At 36.1% G+C, this 16,524-nt stretch overlaps 3 protein-coding genes across 5 annotated transcripts in view; 2 read left to right on the top strand and 1 right to left on the bottom strand.

Moving 5' to 3' along the window:
- Nucleotides 1-16,524, bottom strand: part of LOC126864698 (monocarboxylate transporter 10-like) — a 310,627-nt gene that overhangs the window by 218,739 nt on the left and 75,364 nt on the right. The gene's annotated exons all lie outside the window — the stretch shown is intronic.
- On the top strand, nucleotides 1,120-6,535 carry LOC126864564 (nose resistant to fluoxetine protein 6-like). The gene is made up of 12 exons (XM_050616018.1): nucleotides 1,120-1,647; nucleotides 2,166-2,410; nucleotides 2,647-2,840; nucleotides 3,222-3,472; nucleotides 3,569-3,776; nucleotides 3,853-4,018; nucleotides 4,105-4,184; nucleotides 4,257-4,352; nucleotides 4,427-4,556; nucleotides 4,632-4,806; nucleotides 4,939-5,081; nucleotides 5,160-6,535. Exons 1-12 carry the CDS (start codon nucleotides 1,425-1,427, stop codon nucleotides 5,301-5,303), a joined length of 2,055 nt encoding a protein of 684 aa, XP_050471975.1. The 5' UTR covers nucleotides 1,120-1,424; the 3' UTR covers nucleotides 5,304-6,535.
- Nucleotides 8,815-15,022, top strand: LOC126864565 (nose resistant to fluoxetine protein 6-like). The gene is made up of 13 exons (XM_050616019.1): nucleotides 8,815-8,941; nucleotides 11,499-11,803; nucleotides 11,946-12,139; nucleotides 12,756-12,877; nucleotides 13,022-13,264; nucleotides 13,366-13,570; nucleotides 13,647-13,812; nucleotides 13,899-13,978; nucleotides 14,051-14,146; nucleotides 14,221-14,350; nucleotides 14,426-14,600; nucleotides 14,684-14,826; nucleotides 14,897-15,022. The coding sequence occupies exons 1-13, from the start codon at nucleotides 8,815-8,817 to the stop codon at nucleotides 15,020-15,022; spliced, it is 2,112 nt and encodes a 703-aa protein (XP_050471976.1).

Consider the following 16,524-nt stretch of genomic DNA (forward strand, 5'->3'; position numbering starts at 1 on the left):
TCTGCGTCCAATGAAAAATCGACTAGAAACTTAAAAATTTTGATTACAGAGGAATTTCATTACTTTCATGTGCTGCCATCATAGCAGCCACGTTTCGATTAGTTAAATTACTATTCGGAAGTAGCCGTGTTTACGATACGCTTGGGTATTGAGAACACGATAGACATGGAAAATTAAAAACGTTGTCACTATTGCTAAAAGGAACTTTCCCACGGAAGCTGACGTCATAAAATTGCTTAGGAAGATTCCTACGTTTTGGTCGTTTCGAACGGGACAATCGTTACTTTCTTTTGGACATTATGCAGGCGAAATTTTGATTGGACAAATCGTGAAGGAAGGTGTACCGTGTGTATTTTATAAAAATTTGCACTTCGGTGATAGAATCCCACAGAAAAAGAAAGTGAATTAAATGTAGAATTACCTTTATACATTGTGCTACTATTGTCTTAAATTCCAGAAATGTTTATTCCCGATACTGGTTATCACTGACGTATATTCATGCTATTTCGTAACGTTGCTTTTAATTGCTACTATGTTATCATATTTAACGGTTTACAACATACTGTTCACTTGGAAATGAATAGTCAGACTATCGGAATTGAAATAATTTTGTAATATAATTTAACAGCTCAGTTAATGCTCTACAGAGTTGGTCAAAGAAGGAGTAGATTATTGCGTAATTATTGAATTTATTATAATTATGATTTTTTTTGATCGAATACAACGCCATACATACAAAGCCGGTATCTAAGCTGGAAAACTAATCTATAACTTCCTGACCGCGGCCAAAAAAAAATGTAAGGCGCGAGATAAAGCAATAGATTGATGATTTTCAGTTACCGCGGCTCCAGGACAGAAATAAGCATTTTAAAGCGATATATTTAAACACACTCGCATTATAATAGCAGCAATGAGCAATAAAATTATGGAAATTCCAAGAAGGAGGCTAGCTCAGACTTCCGCGTCAAAAGCTTTAATCATAAACATATTAGTAATTATATCGGCCGAACCTAGTTGGCTGACAGTTCCGGAACCTCACTTGGAAAATGAAATATAAGGTAAAAAGAAACGAACATCGGAGGCAAACGTTTCAAATAACTAATACTGGATTACAAAATTGGATCAGAAGAAATAACATGAAAAACTAAAGCAATTAAAATAATTGTGATATTTTACATCATAAATGGTGTGTCCTGTAGCGACAATGCATTGTCGGCTGCAATCTTATCGGAAACCGTTGAGCCTCTCTAGTTTCATTTGCCATTCGAGCCCCGTTCGACACAGCAGCATATACAATCGCACATAGTACCGAAAGAGCAGCAACCTGTTTTATTGCAAAAAAGAAAACAAAATACATTCGCGTGGCTGCCGATATTCCTCGATAGTCAATTATAATAATTCAAGTGTAAATCTCATTTCAAAGTATGAAGTGCGGAAGAATTTCGTGGACATGGTTATCCTTTCTATCTTTAACAAGCTTTTACGTGTTAATACAAGCGACCGAACTAGACCCGATGGCCACAAGGAAGATACTTCCAGTGTACGCGGTTCTGGAAAATGCTGATCTTCTAAATTCCAGCAGATGTCGGACGGAGATAGATGAATTTCGGAATGCGGTGGATAACCAGATACTTTGGGCTCTAAGAGGTTAATAGAACTTTTAAGATATATAGCCGAATTCGGTTTCGCGAAGCTACCACCAGTCAATTACAGCGAAAAGAAAGAAGGAGGCAAACCAAACGAAATACGTATAACCGACCGTGATTCAAAAAAATGTATATCGTGTTTGCGATTGTGTTTCGTGACATGTTCTCGATGAACATGCTTATACCGCGGAAAATTCGAATCAAAAACAATAGAAACAACTCCTGTGCAACCGCGAAGATTCTTCTGATCACGGTACCATCACGCTACGTTGTGATTGTGTAAGATGCGTAATTTCTTATCGAGCCATTTCCCGACATTGCGACTTTCCTCATACGTTGCATAAGAAACTAGTTCCTTCGTACAGGGCGTGTAAAAGCTGCGATCGTCGTTGTCATAGTTTTTCCGATCAGCTGATGCTGTTGGCTTCAAACGGTGCGATTAATTTTAACACCGCATCAGATCCTTATTGCCAATTGTATCACGAGCAGTTTCCAATGAGAGATCATGTGTTTTTTAAGCATTGGATACCAGTGGCGTACCATCCGGAGGATTTGTCGTCGGGAACAACCATTGGTTAGGAGACCAACTAGGATGCAAGCTTTTCTCTGAAAATCGCACGGTATTTCTATCGGAGAAAATACGAAAGAACAATTCCATATACCGGAACCCGAATGAAGAGTATTCACCTTTTGAGTTTCGTTTTTTTATTGCACGTGCGCGGCACAATAGCACTGTGCAATATCATATAGAAGTAGAAGACGAAGTAAGCAAATGGATATTTTAGAATTAGTATCTCGATTGTATATCTCTAACGATTCAAGTTGCAAAGCGAATTGCAATCAGTATGTAGCCAGTTTGTGCAGTCAATTAAGCATTTATCGCATTAAAATAATATTGATAGATGATATCATTAATATTAAAATATTTCATGAAATTTACGTGCGAATTTTTACGGTCACGACGGACGATCAGAAAATTGAGAAACTGCATCCATTTTAGGATTTGATCACGCTTGGACTTTGCTTACCGGCATCCTGCAGCATAGGCGATGTTGCCACTATGCTCGATAAAGTATTTCGTAATGAGACACTTTTCATTGGAAAACTTTTTAATATACACCTCAAGCTGATCGAAGTCTCCGATTTGGTGGATGATGGTCAATGGCTACTCTCTGCGGAAATGATCTGCATCATGTACGTACACTTCAAACTCGCAAATTGAAACTTGAATTTTTGTCACTTCAGATATATATTACATAGGTCAAGATCTGCATCCGATAAAATATCACCTAGAAACGTTAAAATTATGATTACAGAGGAGTTTTGCTATCGTTGTGTGTTACCGTAATAGCGGCCACAGTGTACGACGTTTTCGTATATCGAAAGCGTTTGAATAACGAAGGGGGAAAGCTTACGTTCGAAAGTAACAACGCGATACGTAAGCTACACATACATTGATACTTTATATTAACTATTATTTAACTATTACTTAAAACTGCGCTCACGTTACCAATCTTACTGATTATTATCGCCTCGAGTTTATTTCATGGGAATCTATGTAACGTACGACTAACTTCCAACAGCATTGAACAACGGAATAGATGAGAAACGCGAAACCGACAATGAAGAATCGGCATCCCGCGAGTCGGAGCAGCTGAATCGTTTCAGCCAACGTCTTCTGTGCTTTTCATTTCTTACTAATGTAGAGGAAATATTTAAGCTGGAAAAGAGTGAAGATAAACTACGCTTATTCTACGGTTTGAAAACGGTGACTATGGTATGGATTATTCTGGGGCACATATTATTCTTCGGATTTCATGTTATGAGTAAGAAACGAATTTTAACGATGTTTTAACTTTACTACTCCGATCCGATTTCTGATCTACCATGTATTTTTTTAATACAGTCACTCATGTACACAGGTAACACATGGCTTGTATATACAATGGACGACCTTATACTGTCGCAAATCATAAGCAACTTCACATTATCGGTTGATACGTTTTTCTTTATGAGTGGTTTTCTGTTATCATATACATTTCTGAAGGAAAGACGAAAATATCAGGGAATTCCGCCTATAACAAAAAGGATGAATGAATTTTTTCAAAAGATTGTCAAACGATATATAAGGTAAAGTATAGTATCAGTGCTTAATTGATTCTATCGATGAGATTTTGATGATAAAATAAATACATTAACTTGGAAGGCTTACACCTGCATATTTCGTTGTCATACTGATAACGATATTGAATTTTACCTGGGACGATCATGTCTCAGTACTTCTTCCCATTGAGCATCCACATACAAAGTGTTCCAAATATTGGTGGACTAACATACTTTACATCAACAATTTCTATAGATGGGATGAGCTAGTACGTATACTTTCTCAGATAATCTATTGCAAACATCGTTCGCGTTATTACAAAAGAATCGTTTCGGAGAGAAATACTGTTTGCAGTGTCTCACATGGAGTTGGTACTTGCCCAATGATATGCAGTTCTTCGTATTTGGTACTTTTCTCCTAATGTTATCGATCACGTGAGTTTCTAATTTCGATTTTTAATCCTTCAGTGTCTAGTCGTACCTGGTCTCTAAAATCAATTATTTCAGGCATTACAATATCGCCATGGGCATAGGCATTGTTACGCTACTCTCATCGATAGGATCACTCGTTTACACGGGATACACTCTTAATTACCAGCCTACGTAAGCATACAAAATGTTTAACATTCTTTATAACATAAGGAATTTGTAAATATACGTTACATTAACTTTCGTAGACTAGACGGACAATATAGAACGATGTCAGAGATTTATATACGACCGTGGTGTAGAATACCGCCATATCTCATAGGAATGGCCACATGCCACCTTCTTACAAAATGGAATTACAAATTGCATTTTTCAAAAGTAATGTATACTGTTTGTTCGTTAGACTTATATTTTTCTGCATCTTTCAATAGCGTGATTAAATTTATGTTTCAGAAATGCTTAATTGTTGGTTGGTCCTTGGCAATTTTATGTAACTGTTCGATTCTCTTCGGACTCGCGAACAGGAACATATCCTTTGGTCTCTCCGTTCTTTATTTGACCCTCAGTAGAACATGCTGGGCATTAGGTATTGCCTGGCTTGTAGTTGCATGCACTACGAATAATGGCGGTAAGTAGATATTTTTCATGTCACTCAGTAATACGTTAATGTCATTCTAGTTATCGTAAAGATACTCTTTGAGTAATGCGAATTATTTAACGTTTTGTGAACTACACCCAAGTATATTTGTTACGTTTGCAGGTATCGTGAACAAAATCTTATCGCTGGATATTTTCATTATTTTGGGTAAATTAACGTATGGTGCTTATCTCCTTAACCCTGTTACTATACTTTTGGCTTACTCTTTAAATTATTATGTTTTATACATTAATATCGTCACCTTTGTAAGTATAATGTAACTATTTCATTCCGGTAATTTCGACGTAATGTTAGTATCACGAAATAACGTTTCTGCTTTTCAGGGCATTTACTCCATTGCAATGGTTACTTGTAGTTTCAGTGCTTCTATTCTGTTATCCGCAACAATCGAAATGCCGTTTATATCACTTCTGCGATTGAATATTAGTGCACGAAGAAGAACGAATGAAGTTGGTGGCAAAAATTAATCTCAGTCGTCCAATTATCAAACTTATGACAAGAACTTAGCCTTTCATGTGTCGAAATATTGAAAAACATATCTTTATAACAGTGATCTCTGAACCTAATGTAATTGAATGTTTCATAACGTTTCCTGGCTCATTATTCACAATGTTGTTTAATTTATTAAAATGCCTGGGAAGAAGAATTAATTAAGGGAATCACTTGCGGCAAAATCTTACACGTTCTTCTTTATTGACGAGGATATTGTACATAGGAAAGTGATTTTGACGAAAACATAAGCTCATATACAAATAAATATAGATCATTGAAAAAGGAGAAAAAGTCATTGCCGTGCAGTACACAGGTGACTTTCTCGCTTTTGTTTTTCGTTCCTAACACTGTCAGTTGCCTTGCGTGTTAAAAACAAAAGCCTTAGAGAACACAATAAAAAACGCGTGGATAATGATACAAGATTACATTACAAAACCATGAGGTGAGTAAAAAATGATCGAAACCTAATCCATTATTCAGGATTTAAATGCACATAGTGTTCGAGACGAGAAAGTGATGTAGCAGCAAAGATTATTTACTGCAAAGAAGGGAGGCTGACAAAGATTATTTATCAGTACGAATAACTGTCACACTTAATTTAAACGGACGGTATATTAAGTGTTTGATGTGGTATGTCAATTTGAACGTAAGCGCAGACTTATCCGAAAAAGAAGTCCGATAACATCTCGGACGAGACATGTTGGCAACGATAAGACACGCTGATTGGTTATTTAAATGTTTTGGAATTTGCGAGGATGTTAGATTCAATGTCATTAGTCATTCTCTTTTTACAAGTGATGAGACCACTACTACTGGCACCTGGGTTACGTAGCGACTCGAAAAATTCATGCCAAAATAAGAAGTGAGAGAAAGAGAGAAGAGAGAAGAGTCACAAGTTGCTGGTCAACGCAGAAAACTGTTAATTTCTTAAGCTATAGAATAAGTGTTCAATGGCTTCATAACGTTATTAATGCTAGGAGAGACAGAATTTTGTGGGTTCAACTATAAAAAATTGCAAAAATGTATCTATATAAATGGATAATAATATAATAATAATATATAACATATAATATAATAATATAATATAATAATATAGTAATATAAATATAGAATATGAAATAAAGTATACGATGGAATTCTGCCTCGGTGTATTAAATTTGGTCTACAATAAAGTATGCAGGACATTTGTATGGAACACAGACTGAGCAATACAACGGTAGGTAAAAATACCAAATTTCAATAACGTCACGGATCAACAGGTATCCAATCGGAACTCTTCGCAACTTATTTTCGTAAGAAGCGATTCTCAATAGATATGAGGTGAAAGGAAATGAATGTCACGAATAACTACTTGCAATACAGGAGTTTGAGAACGTCAATTATCCCAACTAATTGAGAGATAAAAAAGTTTCTATAAGCTGTTTTTCAGATAATTGATTCGAGAAGAATCAAAATTACGGGAGATATAGAGAATAACACAATCCGTCATAGATATAACGAAATGATCCCTACTAAAATAAATGATTGTATTCCATCTGTCACGTTTTGTACTATCATTCCAACCCAACGTATCTGCATATCTTCATTCGTGTCAATATTGTCTGCAGAAAGAATACATAAAACTAATTTGGCTCGCATTTTCATTTAGATGGTTACATGACATACTCTCAGCGCGGATTAGGTGTGGTTTGTGTGGTACGACTTTTCACGTTTTGCACAACAAAGAAATACAATCTTTTAAACTGAATCTTTTATAAAATCGTAAAACTCCCACACCATTATCGCCAGCAATTAGTAGATAATAATACACATCGCAATAAATCTTTCTCGTAGCGTCTCTTAAAAGATTCAATTACCGTCTGTACCTCTGACTGTATCACCTAAATAGTTATGCGTTACAATTTCACTTCGAATTAGCCAACATTACAAGAATAATTGGGCCGAAATAACTTGTTCCGTCCGAAGAAACAAAACTTTGCGAGAACGACACGGTAACACCCAAAATCATTCCATTGAACATTCGTAGCAGTGTTTTGCATTTCTATGCGCATCGTCGTTTCAATAGCGAAATGCATCATTATGACGAGTTTTCTTTTCAATCTTGTAATTTTTCAATTTAGCGGAGTATGACGGTTCCATCGGACTTAGTATCGTGATTCTGACTAAGAACACTGAGGAATGAATTTATCATAAAATGCTAATTGTGAAGTTTTTGCATTCGGTGTGAAACCAATCAGCGCACGGATGCCGCGTAAGTAGATTCGGCAGCCTCGTATAATCGATCAAATGGAAACGTCGATGGGAGGATTAGTGTCGACATTAGAGACGGTTAATTCAGTTTCGTTCGTGACTTCGAATCGTCAACTTCTCCACCAGACTTTGCGTAAGAACAGTTCACTTTCACAGATAGAGTCTCACTGAAACTACTTATTACGATAACATCCTCTCCACCAGACATGGAGTAAAAAAGCAGACATTTTTGCAGAGAATATCGTCAAGGAAAACTAGAAAATCATGCTTTTTCCAATTTATATTGTTGATAAAGTTGTATATGTCATCCCCATCGCTCAATTCGCCAAAGTTTTTCTCCTTCGCATTGCAAACAAAACACGACTTCCAAGTTTCTTTTGATGCAACTCTTAGCAGAAACGTCTGCAGTATCGCGCGCCGTCGTTACACTTTCTGTTAGAGTATTATTTTTTTAAATGAATTAAATATGTAAGTAGAAAATGGCCCCACTTTGCTGTTCTTCTCACCTTGGTTCCAATTCACACACATATCAATATTTATAATATTAGCGACAATACATACCATTCTACTCCTGCAATGAGGTAACTGGTACTGTAAGAGCACAAAACATCCGTAAAGTTGACACCCCACAATTTTTTTCAAAATTGGTGCATTTCGGGAACCGTTAGTTCTAGGAAGAAAAGTTTGGCAGGTTCGGTATTGTGTCACAAATATCTACAACGATCAAATACTGACCAAGAAAAACCGAAAAAAATGAAAATTTGCCCAACAGAGTATCGGCGTGCTAATAATTAACGATTTCGGTAAGCCACGTGCCGACAACAGTACTGCAATAATTTAATTGGGGTTCCGTAACTGGGCGATAATCAAGAAGATGAAATAATTGAAATGATTGTCAGCGTCCTACGTCATAAATTGTGCGTTCCTTGATGAATACAGCTACTCATTCCGCGATCTTCCTAAAAAATGTTGGTACCCAATAGATAAACTGAACTTTTCATTCATATTATCGACCATAGTATCGAAAGTGCTACAATGTAGTTCATCGTATAAGAGAGAATAATGGTCATTTGTATGGTTGACCATTTTTTTCATTAGAGATTTTCAATGATCCGAGTGCAAATCCTATTCCAGAGCATGCAGTACGGAAAACTTTCGTCGTGGATATGGTTATCCCTTTTATCTTTAACAAGCTTTCACGTGTCAATACAAGCGACCACGCTAGACCCAGTGACCATGAGGCAGGTACTTCCAGCGTACGCGGTTTTGGAAAATGTGGATCTTCTAAATTCCAGCAGATGTCGGACGGAGCTTGATGAATTTCGTAATGCTGTTGACAACCAGATATTTTGGGGTCTAAGAGGTAAACAGAACTTTTAAGGTAGTGTGAATGAATTTCTACTGCCGGCCAATTGCGTACAAAAGGAAGGATAAAACAAATCACATTAAATATATAACACATAATCGTATAACCATAACATACCAACGTACAAACATAAACGGATATAGAATTCGAATAACTATACATCGTGCTTGTGGCTGTGTTTCGTGACATGTCGCATCCCTTGTTTGCATTTAAAACGCATTTACACCGTGAAAAATTAATAACAGTAAAAACAACTCTTATGCAACCGCCAGAATTCTTCTAGCGACGATTATGTCGCGGTTGTATCAGCTGCATAATTTTAAGTCGAGTTGAACCTCGACCCTTAGACTTTCTTCGCACCTTGCGCAAGAAACTTATTCCTTCGTTTGAAGTGCGGAAAGGTGACGGCCATAGTAGTAGCTGTTTTTCTTATTCTAACGAACAGAATTTTCTGACTTTAAACACGAAACGCCAAGTTCTGCATTCAACTTCCTTACCGCCTAAAATTCTTATCGCCAATTGTATCATCAGATGTTTCCAACGCAGTATCATATATTCTTTAAGCTTTGGACACCAGTGGCGTACCACCCGGGGGATTTGTGAAAGGGCACAATTATTTGTTAGGAGATCGTATAGGTTACACCATTCTCTCTCAAAATCGCACGCTGTTTGTCTCGGAGGGGAAACAGAAGAACAATACGATATATCGCAACCCGAACGAGGAGCATCCACCCTTTACGTTCCGTTCTTTTTATTGGATGCATGCGACACTATAGCACTGTGCAATATCACCAAGAAATTCCGGACGAAGTAAGCACGTACATATCTCATGTACCAGATTAGCATAACGAATCAGATATATAGTGCAGAGTTTTACGACTGCGACGAACGTTTTTGTAAGGATTTAATTACACTTGGACTTTGTTTACCGGCATCCTGCACCAAACACGATGTAGCTATAATGCTAGCTAAAGTCATCCATAATGAAACGCTTTTCATTGGAAAACTTTTTGCCATAAACTTCAGACTCCTCGAAGTCACTGATTTGGTGAATGATTATCAATGGTTCCTCTCTTTAAAGATGATCTCCATCATGTACGTAAATTTCAAGCTCCTAATCGACAGTAGACATCTTACAGTAACATCGAGTAGAAACCTTAAAACTTTGATTACAGAGGAGTTTTGTTATTGTTGTGTACTACCGTGACAGCGGCCATAGCATACGATATTTTCGGCCATCGAACCCGTGTAAACAACGAAAATGAAATCGTTGCGCTTCTGAATGAAAATACGAAGGATAAACGATACGTACTTGGTATTTAGTATTATTTAAACACGTTCGAGCAACCGATGTTATTAATTTTTATCGCCTCGAGTTTATTTCGTGGGAATCTTTTATGTGACGTACGGTTAACTTCGAATAACACACTTCGTTATTTTTTCATTCTATCTGTTCTGTTCTATCCCAATCGTCTGAATAATGCAGCAATGTTTTGTGATTTTCAACTTTAATTGATCAGCACTTTTAATATTCATCTAGAATATCGACAATGACTAATCACGAGAAAGGTTTTATTAAATTAATTTAAAATACAAAATTGGAATGTTAGGTAAACAGCATGCATATATGTATGGAAATATATAAATAATAATATATAATATATATAACTCTTCGCTTTATACTCGTCCTTTTCACGTTTCATTTATTCAATGAATATTCCGAATTTAATAGTATAAAGAATCAATCTGAATTGTATTCGCGAAGCGAATCTCGATTTCCGATTATGTAAAATCGTATTTCCCCACCTGCAAAAACGTTTCTCGTATAGTAAACTGATAGAATTGTATAGAATAATGAGTATTAATCAAATGCAGAATTTTTAACACATTGACGGCTGCACTTTTGACGTAGATCTTATTGTCAACTGTCATCACTTTTACTGAGTCTCTTACTGCGCATCTCATAATTATGGACAGTTGGAATTATCTGCGTATATTCCTGTTCGTAATTATTCCAAGTTTGTAATTAAGTTTGAATAAAGTATAGTATTCGGACTGCAAAACTTTTGCCATCATTAGAGACAAACATTTTCTTTCTTTTTTTATTGTTTAATTTGTATTTTACAATTTGTCCAACTGGACATTTGGTAAATTTTCCTAACTTAATTGCTAAATAAAATGTGGACGGCTACTCCTAGCGAGATACCATCTTTAAGTTTGACCAGAAAACAAAAATAAGCTGTTTTGAAATTTTAGTCTTATGAGTATTTGATCGACAAAGGTCTTAACTGTAGAAAATTATAGTTTTGGATCGGTGATGTGTCACAAAAACAAAGCGAAAAATTGAGTTTGATTGAGAACAAATTAATTTGTTTGTTCGAAGCGCGTAGAAGAGGCGATCGCCGTTGTTGTTCTTTTACCGATCAACTGCAACTGATGGCTTTAAATACGCAAGTCCAAACCGTGAGCTTAATTCTCCCATCGCTTCAGATTCTTGTCACTAATTTTATCACAAACCGTTTCGAGTATATTATGGTAGCATGTGTTTTTTAAGCATTGGACACCAGTGGCGTGCCATCTGAGGGATTTATCAACGGAAACAATTATTGGTTAGGAGATCGTCTAGTTTGCACCAACCTCTCTGTAAATCGCACGCTGCTTATCTCGGAGGAAAAACAAAAGAACGATTCGATATACCAGAACCCGAACGAGGAGTATCCACCCTTTGAGTTTCGTTTTTTTATTGCACGCATGCGGCACTATAGCACTGTGCAATATCATGTAGGAATAGAAGACGAAGTAAGCACATTCTTATTTTACAGGTTGCATCTCAAATTTATATTTCCAATGATTCAAGCTGTAACGCTACTTGCAATCAGTATATAACCCATTTAGACAGCAGATTAAGGATGCACTCGATTAACAGAGTCCATAAGATTCACGTACAGCTCTTTACAATCCTAATGGACCATCAGAGATTTAAGAGATTGCGTTTTTTTAGGATTTGATCACGCTTGGACTTTGTTTACCAGCATCCTGCAGTAAACGTGATGTAGCCACGATGGTGGATAAAATATTGCACGACGAGACTCTTCTCATCGGCAAACTTTTTGCTATACACTTCAGGCTCATCGAAGTCTCCGACTTGACGAATGATTATCAATGGCTTCTCTCTGCGAAGATGATCTCCATCCTGTATGTAAATTCCAACCGAGTAATTACAAATTCGGATTTTTGTTGACGATTGAAGTACTATGTACAGGGTGTATAAAAAGTAAGCGTAAAGCTACCGTAGCGTGATTCTACATCTCAGGATTGGTGGAGATTTGTAAAAGAATGTTCTTGTAAAATTGAGTGGCAATGTTTGTTGAGGTCAACATCTTTTTATTGTTACTCATTACGAAGATGAAAAACCTGCAACGAACCGTGGTTCGCGAACAACCTAATCTTTTATATCAATTCATTTTTACAAGCTTTGTCTGAAATATTTTTTTAGTTTGCACAGTTAAGTAATTATAAGAGGAAATACCTTAAGCAAGGGGAGTTAGCTTCGTGAAAGTGTTGAAAGATATTAAAAGAAACGTATTATGCACTGAAAATTAGTTTTTAGATAGGCCACCTGATGTAATACTAGTCGATCTGTTTCATGGGGCTACGTAAGGGCAAAAGCGATGTCAATGACACCAACTAACTAACTCTAGCAATGTTATGAAATGTTAACAAAGCTATTATCGCAAGAATAAATGTGTGTCTGGAGGTGGATGGAAAACTCTTTAAACATTTAATAAAATAATTTTAATAATTATTACAGAGGAGTTTTGCTATTGTTATGTGTTATCGTGGTAGCAGCCACAATATACGACGTCTTCGTCCATCGAAAGCGTTCAAAGAACGAAAGGATATGCCTTACGGTCGCAAATAACATCATGCACGGTAAGCCACACATACATACATCGATACGTGGTATTAAAATATTATCTAACAAATAATTTCGCTCAAATAACCAATCTTATTGATCCTTATCGTCTCCAGCCTATTTCATAATAATCTATGTAACGTACGATTAACTTCGAACAGAGGTGAAAAACGAAATAGGAGATAAATGCGAAACCGTTGACGAAGAACCGGCAACCGAAAAGTCGAAGCAACAGAACGGTATCGGCCAATATCTTCTGTGTTTTTCATTCACCGCCAATGTAAAGCAAATATTTAAACAGCAAAAGGGTGCAGATGGTTTCCGTATTTTCCACGGAATGAAAATATTAGGAACCTTGATACTTATTCTGTACCACACAGCCACCTATTCAGGTCATGTTTTGGGTAAGAAATGAATTTTAATCGTTCCTTAATTCTGCTAACCCGATCCGGCTTCTAATCTAACAAGTTTGTTTTTTATCCATTTCATACAATCACGTGCACAGGTAACAAAGCGCGCATTGCATCAAAAGATGATTTATTCGGGCATGTCATAACAAACCTCGTATTTGTGGTGGATACGTTTTTCTTCATCAGTGGTTTTCTATTGTCATATACATTTCTGAACGGACAACGAAAACAAAAGGGAACCCCGCCTATGGCAGGAAGGATAAATGAATTTATTCAAAAGATTGTCAAACGATATATAAGGTAAAGTATAGTATCAATGCTAAATTTGTTCTATCGATGAGATTTCGATGATAAAATAAATACATTAACTTGGAAGGCTTACACCTGTATATTTCGTCGTTATACTAATAGCGATATTGAATTTTACCTGGCATGATCATGTCTCCATACTTCTTTCCACTGAGTATCCAAATGCTAAGTGTTCCAAATATTGGTGGACTAACATACTTTACTTCAACAACTTCTACAGGTGGAATGAGCTAGTACGTATACTTTCTTAGATAATTTATTGCAAACATCGTTCGCGTTACTACGAAAGAATCGTTTCGGAGAGAAATACTGTTTGCAGTGTCTCACATGGAGTTGGTACTTGCCCAATGATATGCAGTTCTTCGTATTTGGTAATTTTCTCCTAATATTATCGATCACGTGAGTTTTTAATTTCGATTTTTAATCCTTCAGTGTCTAGTCGTACCTGGTCTCTAAAATCAATTATTTCAGGCATTACAATATCGCCATGGGCATAGGCATTGTTACGCTACTCTCATCGATAGGATCACTCGTTTACACGGGATACACTCTTAATTACCAGCCTACGTAAGCATACAAAATGTTTAACATTCTTTATAACATAAGGAATTTGTAAATATACGTTACATTAACTTTCGTAGACTAGACGGACAATATAGAACGATGTCAGAGATTTATATACGACCATGGTGTAGAATACCGCCATATCTCATAGGAATGGCCACATGCCACCTTCTTACAAAATGGAATTACAAATTGCATTTTTCAAAAGTAATGTATACTGTTTGTTCGTTAGACCTATATTTTTCTGCATCTTTCAATAGCGTGATTAAATTTATGTTTCAGAAAAGCTTAATCGTTGGTTGGTCCTTGGCAATTTTATGTAATTGTTCGATTCTCTTCGGACTCGCGAACAAGAACATATCCCTAGGTCTCTCCGTTCTTTATTTGGCCCTCAGTAGAACATGCTGGGCATTAGGTATTGCCTGGCTTGTAGTTGCATGCACTACGAATAATGGCGGTAAATCGATATTTTTTAAGTCAGCCATCTAATGCAATAATGTCATTGTTCGTATTGTAAAAATATATTCTTTATGTTTGCAGGTATCGTGAACAAGATCTTATCGCTAGATATCTTCTCTCGTTTGAGTAAATTATCGTATACTATTTATCTCATACATCCTGTTCTAGTAATGTCGATATATTCCGTACGTAATTATCCTTTACTCGCTGATGAGATCCTGTTTGTAAGTACATACACTAATATCATTCGAACACGTGTTAGCATGACGTAATAACGTGTCCTTTATTTTTCAGGGCGCTATGTTTTCTATGATAGTTCTTATTAGTTTCATCATCTCTATTCCGTTAACCGCAGCAACAGAAATACCGTTTATGTCGCTCCTTCGACTGTACAATCATTCGCAGAAAAGAACGAAATAAATAAATATATAGTGATAAATATTTCCAAGCTTTCTAATTAGTAAACTAATGAAAAGAAGTCGCTCTTTCGTGCGACCGCACACATTACACAAGCAGTCGGAATTTCCAAACATTTCGTTCTAATACGATACTCTGTGCGCGTAATGTGATTCGTTGCTTCAGGAAACATTCACAATTTTATTCAATATTTCATAATAAAAACTTGGGGAGGAGGATCAATTTATAAAATCATTCGCACAAAAGATGCAAATGTTTTTGTTTATCAAATATCGTTTTGTACGTAGCGAAGTGATTCGAGCGAAAACACCAAGCTTATATACAAATAATTTCACATCACTGAAAGATACGAAAAAATGTTTGTTGTGCTATGAGCAAAGGAAGCAATATGTCCTACGCAGTGCCAGCAACGTCATTGATCGATTTCCACGAGTAGCCTGTTCACGGCGACCTCCTTCGAGTTGTTTTTCGAGATATTCCTGAAACTAACAGTTTTCTTGTTCGTAAATAAACAAAACTTTTGGAGAAGACGATTTAAAAAACGCATAAACAACGATTCAAGTTCACCCGTGAAAAACAAGTCACAACAATGTTTTGCATACCAACTGTCGCATACTGCAATGAGTGTGAATATCTACGATACAAACTTTTCCATGCTTTGATACATCTCACGCTAACGAGTTGCATTAGAACAATCTGCAAACAGACTGGTACGATAAAAACTGGCTCTATTCGCGTAGAATCATAACGAGACAGTTTTTTATTCCACATCTCTCTGTATCTATGACTGCGATGATTATAATAAACGTACAACGATGTTTCATATACCCGCTAAATGAAAATATGCTAAATGTACAAAGGTATAAGTAACGAAAAACCGTGATATCGATAGAAAGTGTGCGTTAAACGCAATGGGAACCTGTCGACTTATTTGACACACGCAGTCGATGAACTGCAAATATGCTGGGTATCTATTCAAGTTACTGTGATGTTGGTCAGAATGGCCGCTTCTTCAAAATATGTTCTTAGGCTTACATATCACTTTCGTTGGACATGTATAATACTTAATATAATCGTGTGTCTATGCTATTAATTTATTTATTTTTATAAGCCTTTGATGATTCTCTAATATGGATATAATATTAGCATGGCTAGAGCTGGTAACTGTAAAAAGTTATGAATAGTAAAGATACTTCAAGTTTAAGAAATGTATTATTTTCTGTCAAATACCTATACTGTTCTATTGCAATAATAATGCACTGAACTTTTATGATTCTCAACTTTAATCAATCAGCACTGTGAATATTTATCTATAAAATTAGCAATGACCAATCGGTAGATACATTTCGTTAAATTAAATTGGAAAAGTAGAATTGGGAAGAAGGTGAGCAGCATGGAAATATGATACAGAATCCTCCATAATTTATTTTCCTTTTGCTTTATTATGCTCTTTCTTTTTACGTTTCTTCCTTTTAATGAAAATTCGATAATTAAATAGCAAGATC

Source organism: Bombus huntii, chromosome 4 (assembly GCF_024542735.1).
Source record: "Bombus huntii isolate Logan2020A chromosome 4, iyBomHunt1.1, whole genome shotgun sequence".
Taxonomy (NCBI): Eukaryota; Metazoa; Arthropoda; class Insecta; order Hymenoptera; family Apidae; genus Bombus; species Bombus huntii.

What these genes read in the sequence shown, in the direction of transcription:
- LOC126864565 (XM_050616019.1), top strand. Translation starts at nt 8,815, where the DNA reads ATGAGGCAGGTACTTCCAGCGTACGCGGTTTTGGAAAATGTGGATCTT. An exon ending in ATTGTCAAACGATATATAAG is followed by an intron (nt 13,571 to 13,646) that starts GTAAAGTATAGT and finishes TTAACTTGGAAG; the next exon opens with GCTTACACCTGTATATTTCG. An exon ending in ACTCTTAATTACCAGCCTAC is followed by an intron (nt 14,147 to 14,220) that starts GTAAGCATACAA and finishes TAACTTTCGTAG; the next exon opens with ACTAGACGGACAATATAGAA.
- LOC126864564 (XM_050616018.1), top strand. Translation starts at nt 1,425, where the DNA reads ATGAAGTGCGGAAGAATTTCGTGGACATGGTTATCCTTTCTATCTTTA. An exon ending in GATACTTTGGGCTCTAAGAG is followed by an intron (nt 1,648 to 2,165) that starts GTTAATAGAACT and finishes GTGTTTTTTAAG; the next exon opens with CATTGGATACCAGTGGCGTA. An exon ending in TCTATAGATGGGATGAGCTA is followed by an intron (nt 4,019 to 4,104) that starts GTACGTATACTT and finishes TACTGTTTGCAG; the next exon opens with TGTCTCACATGGAGTTGGTA.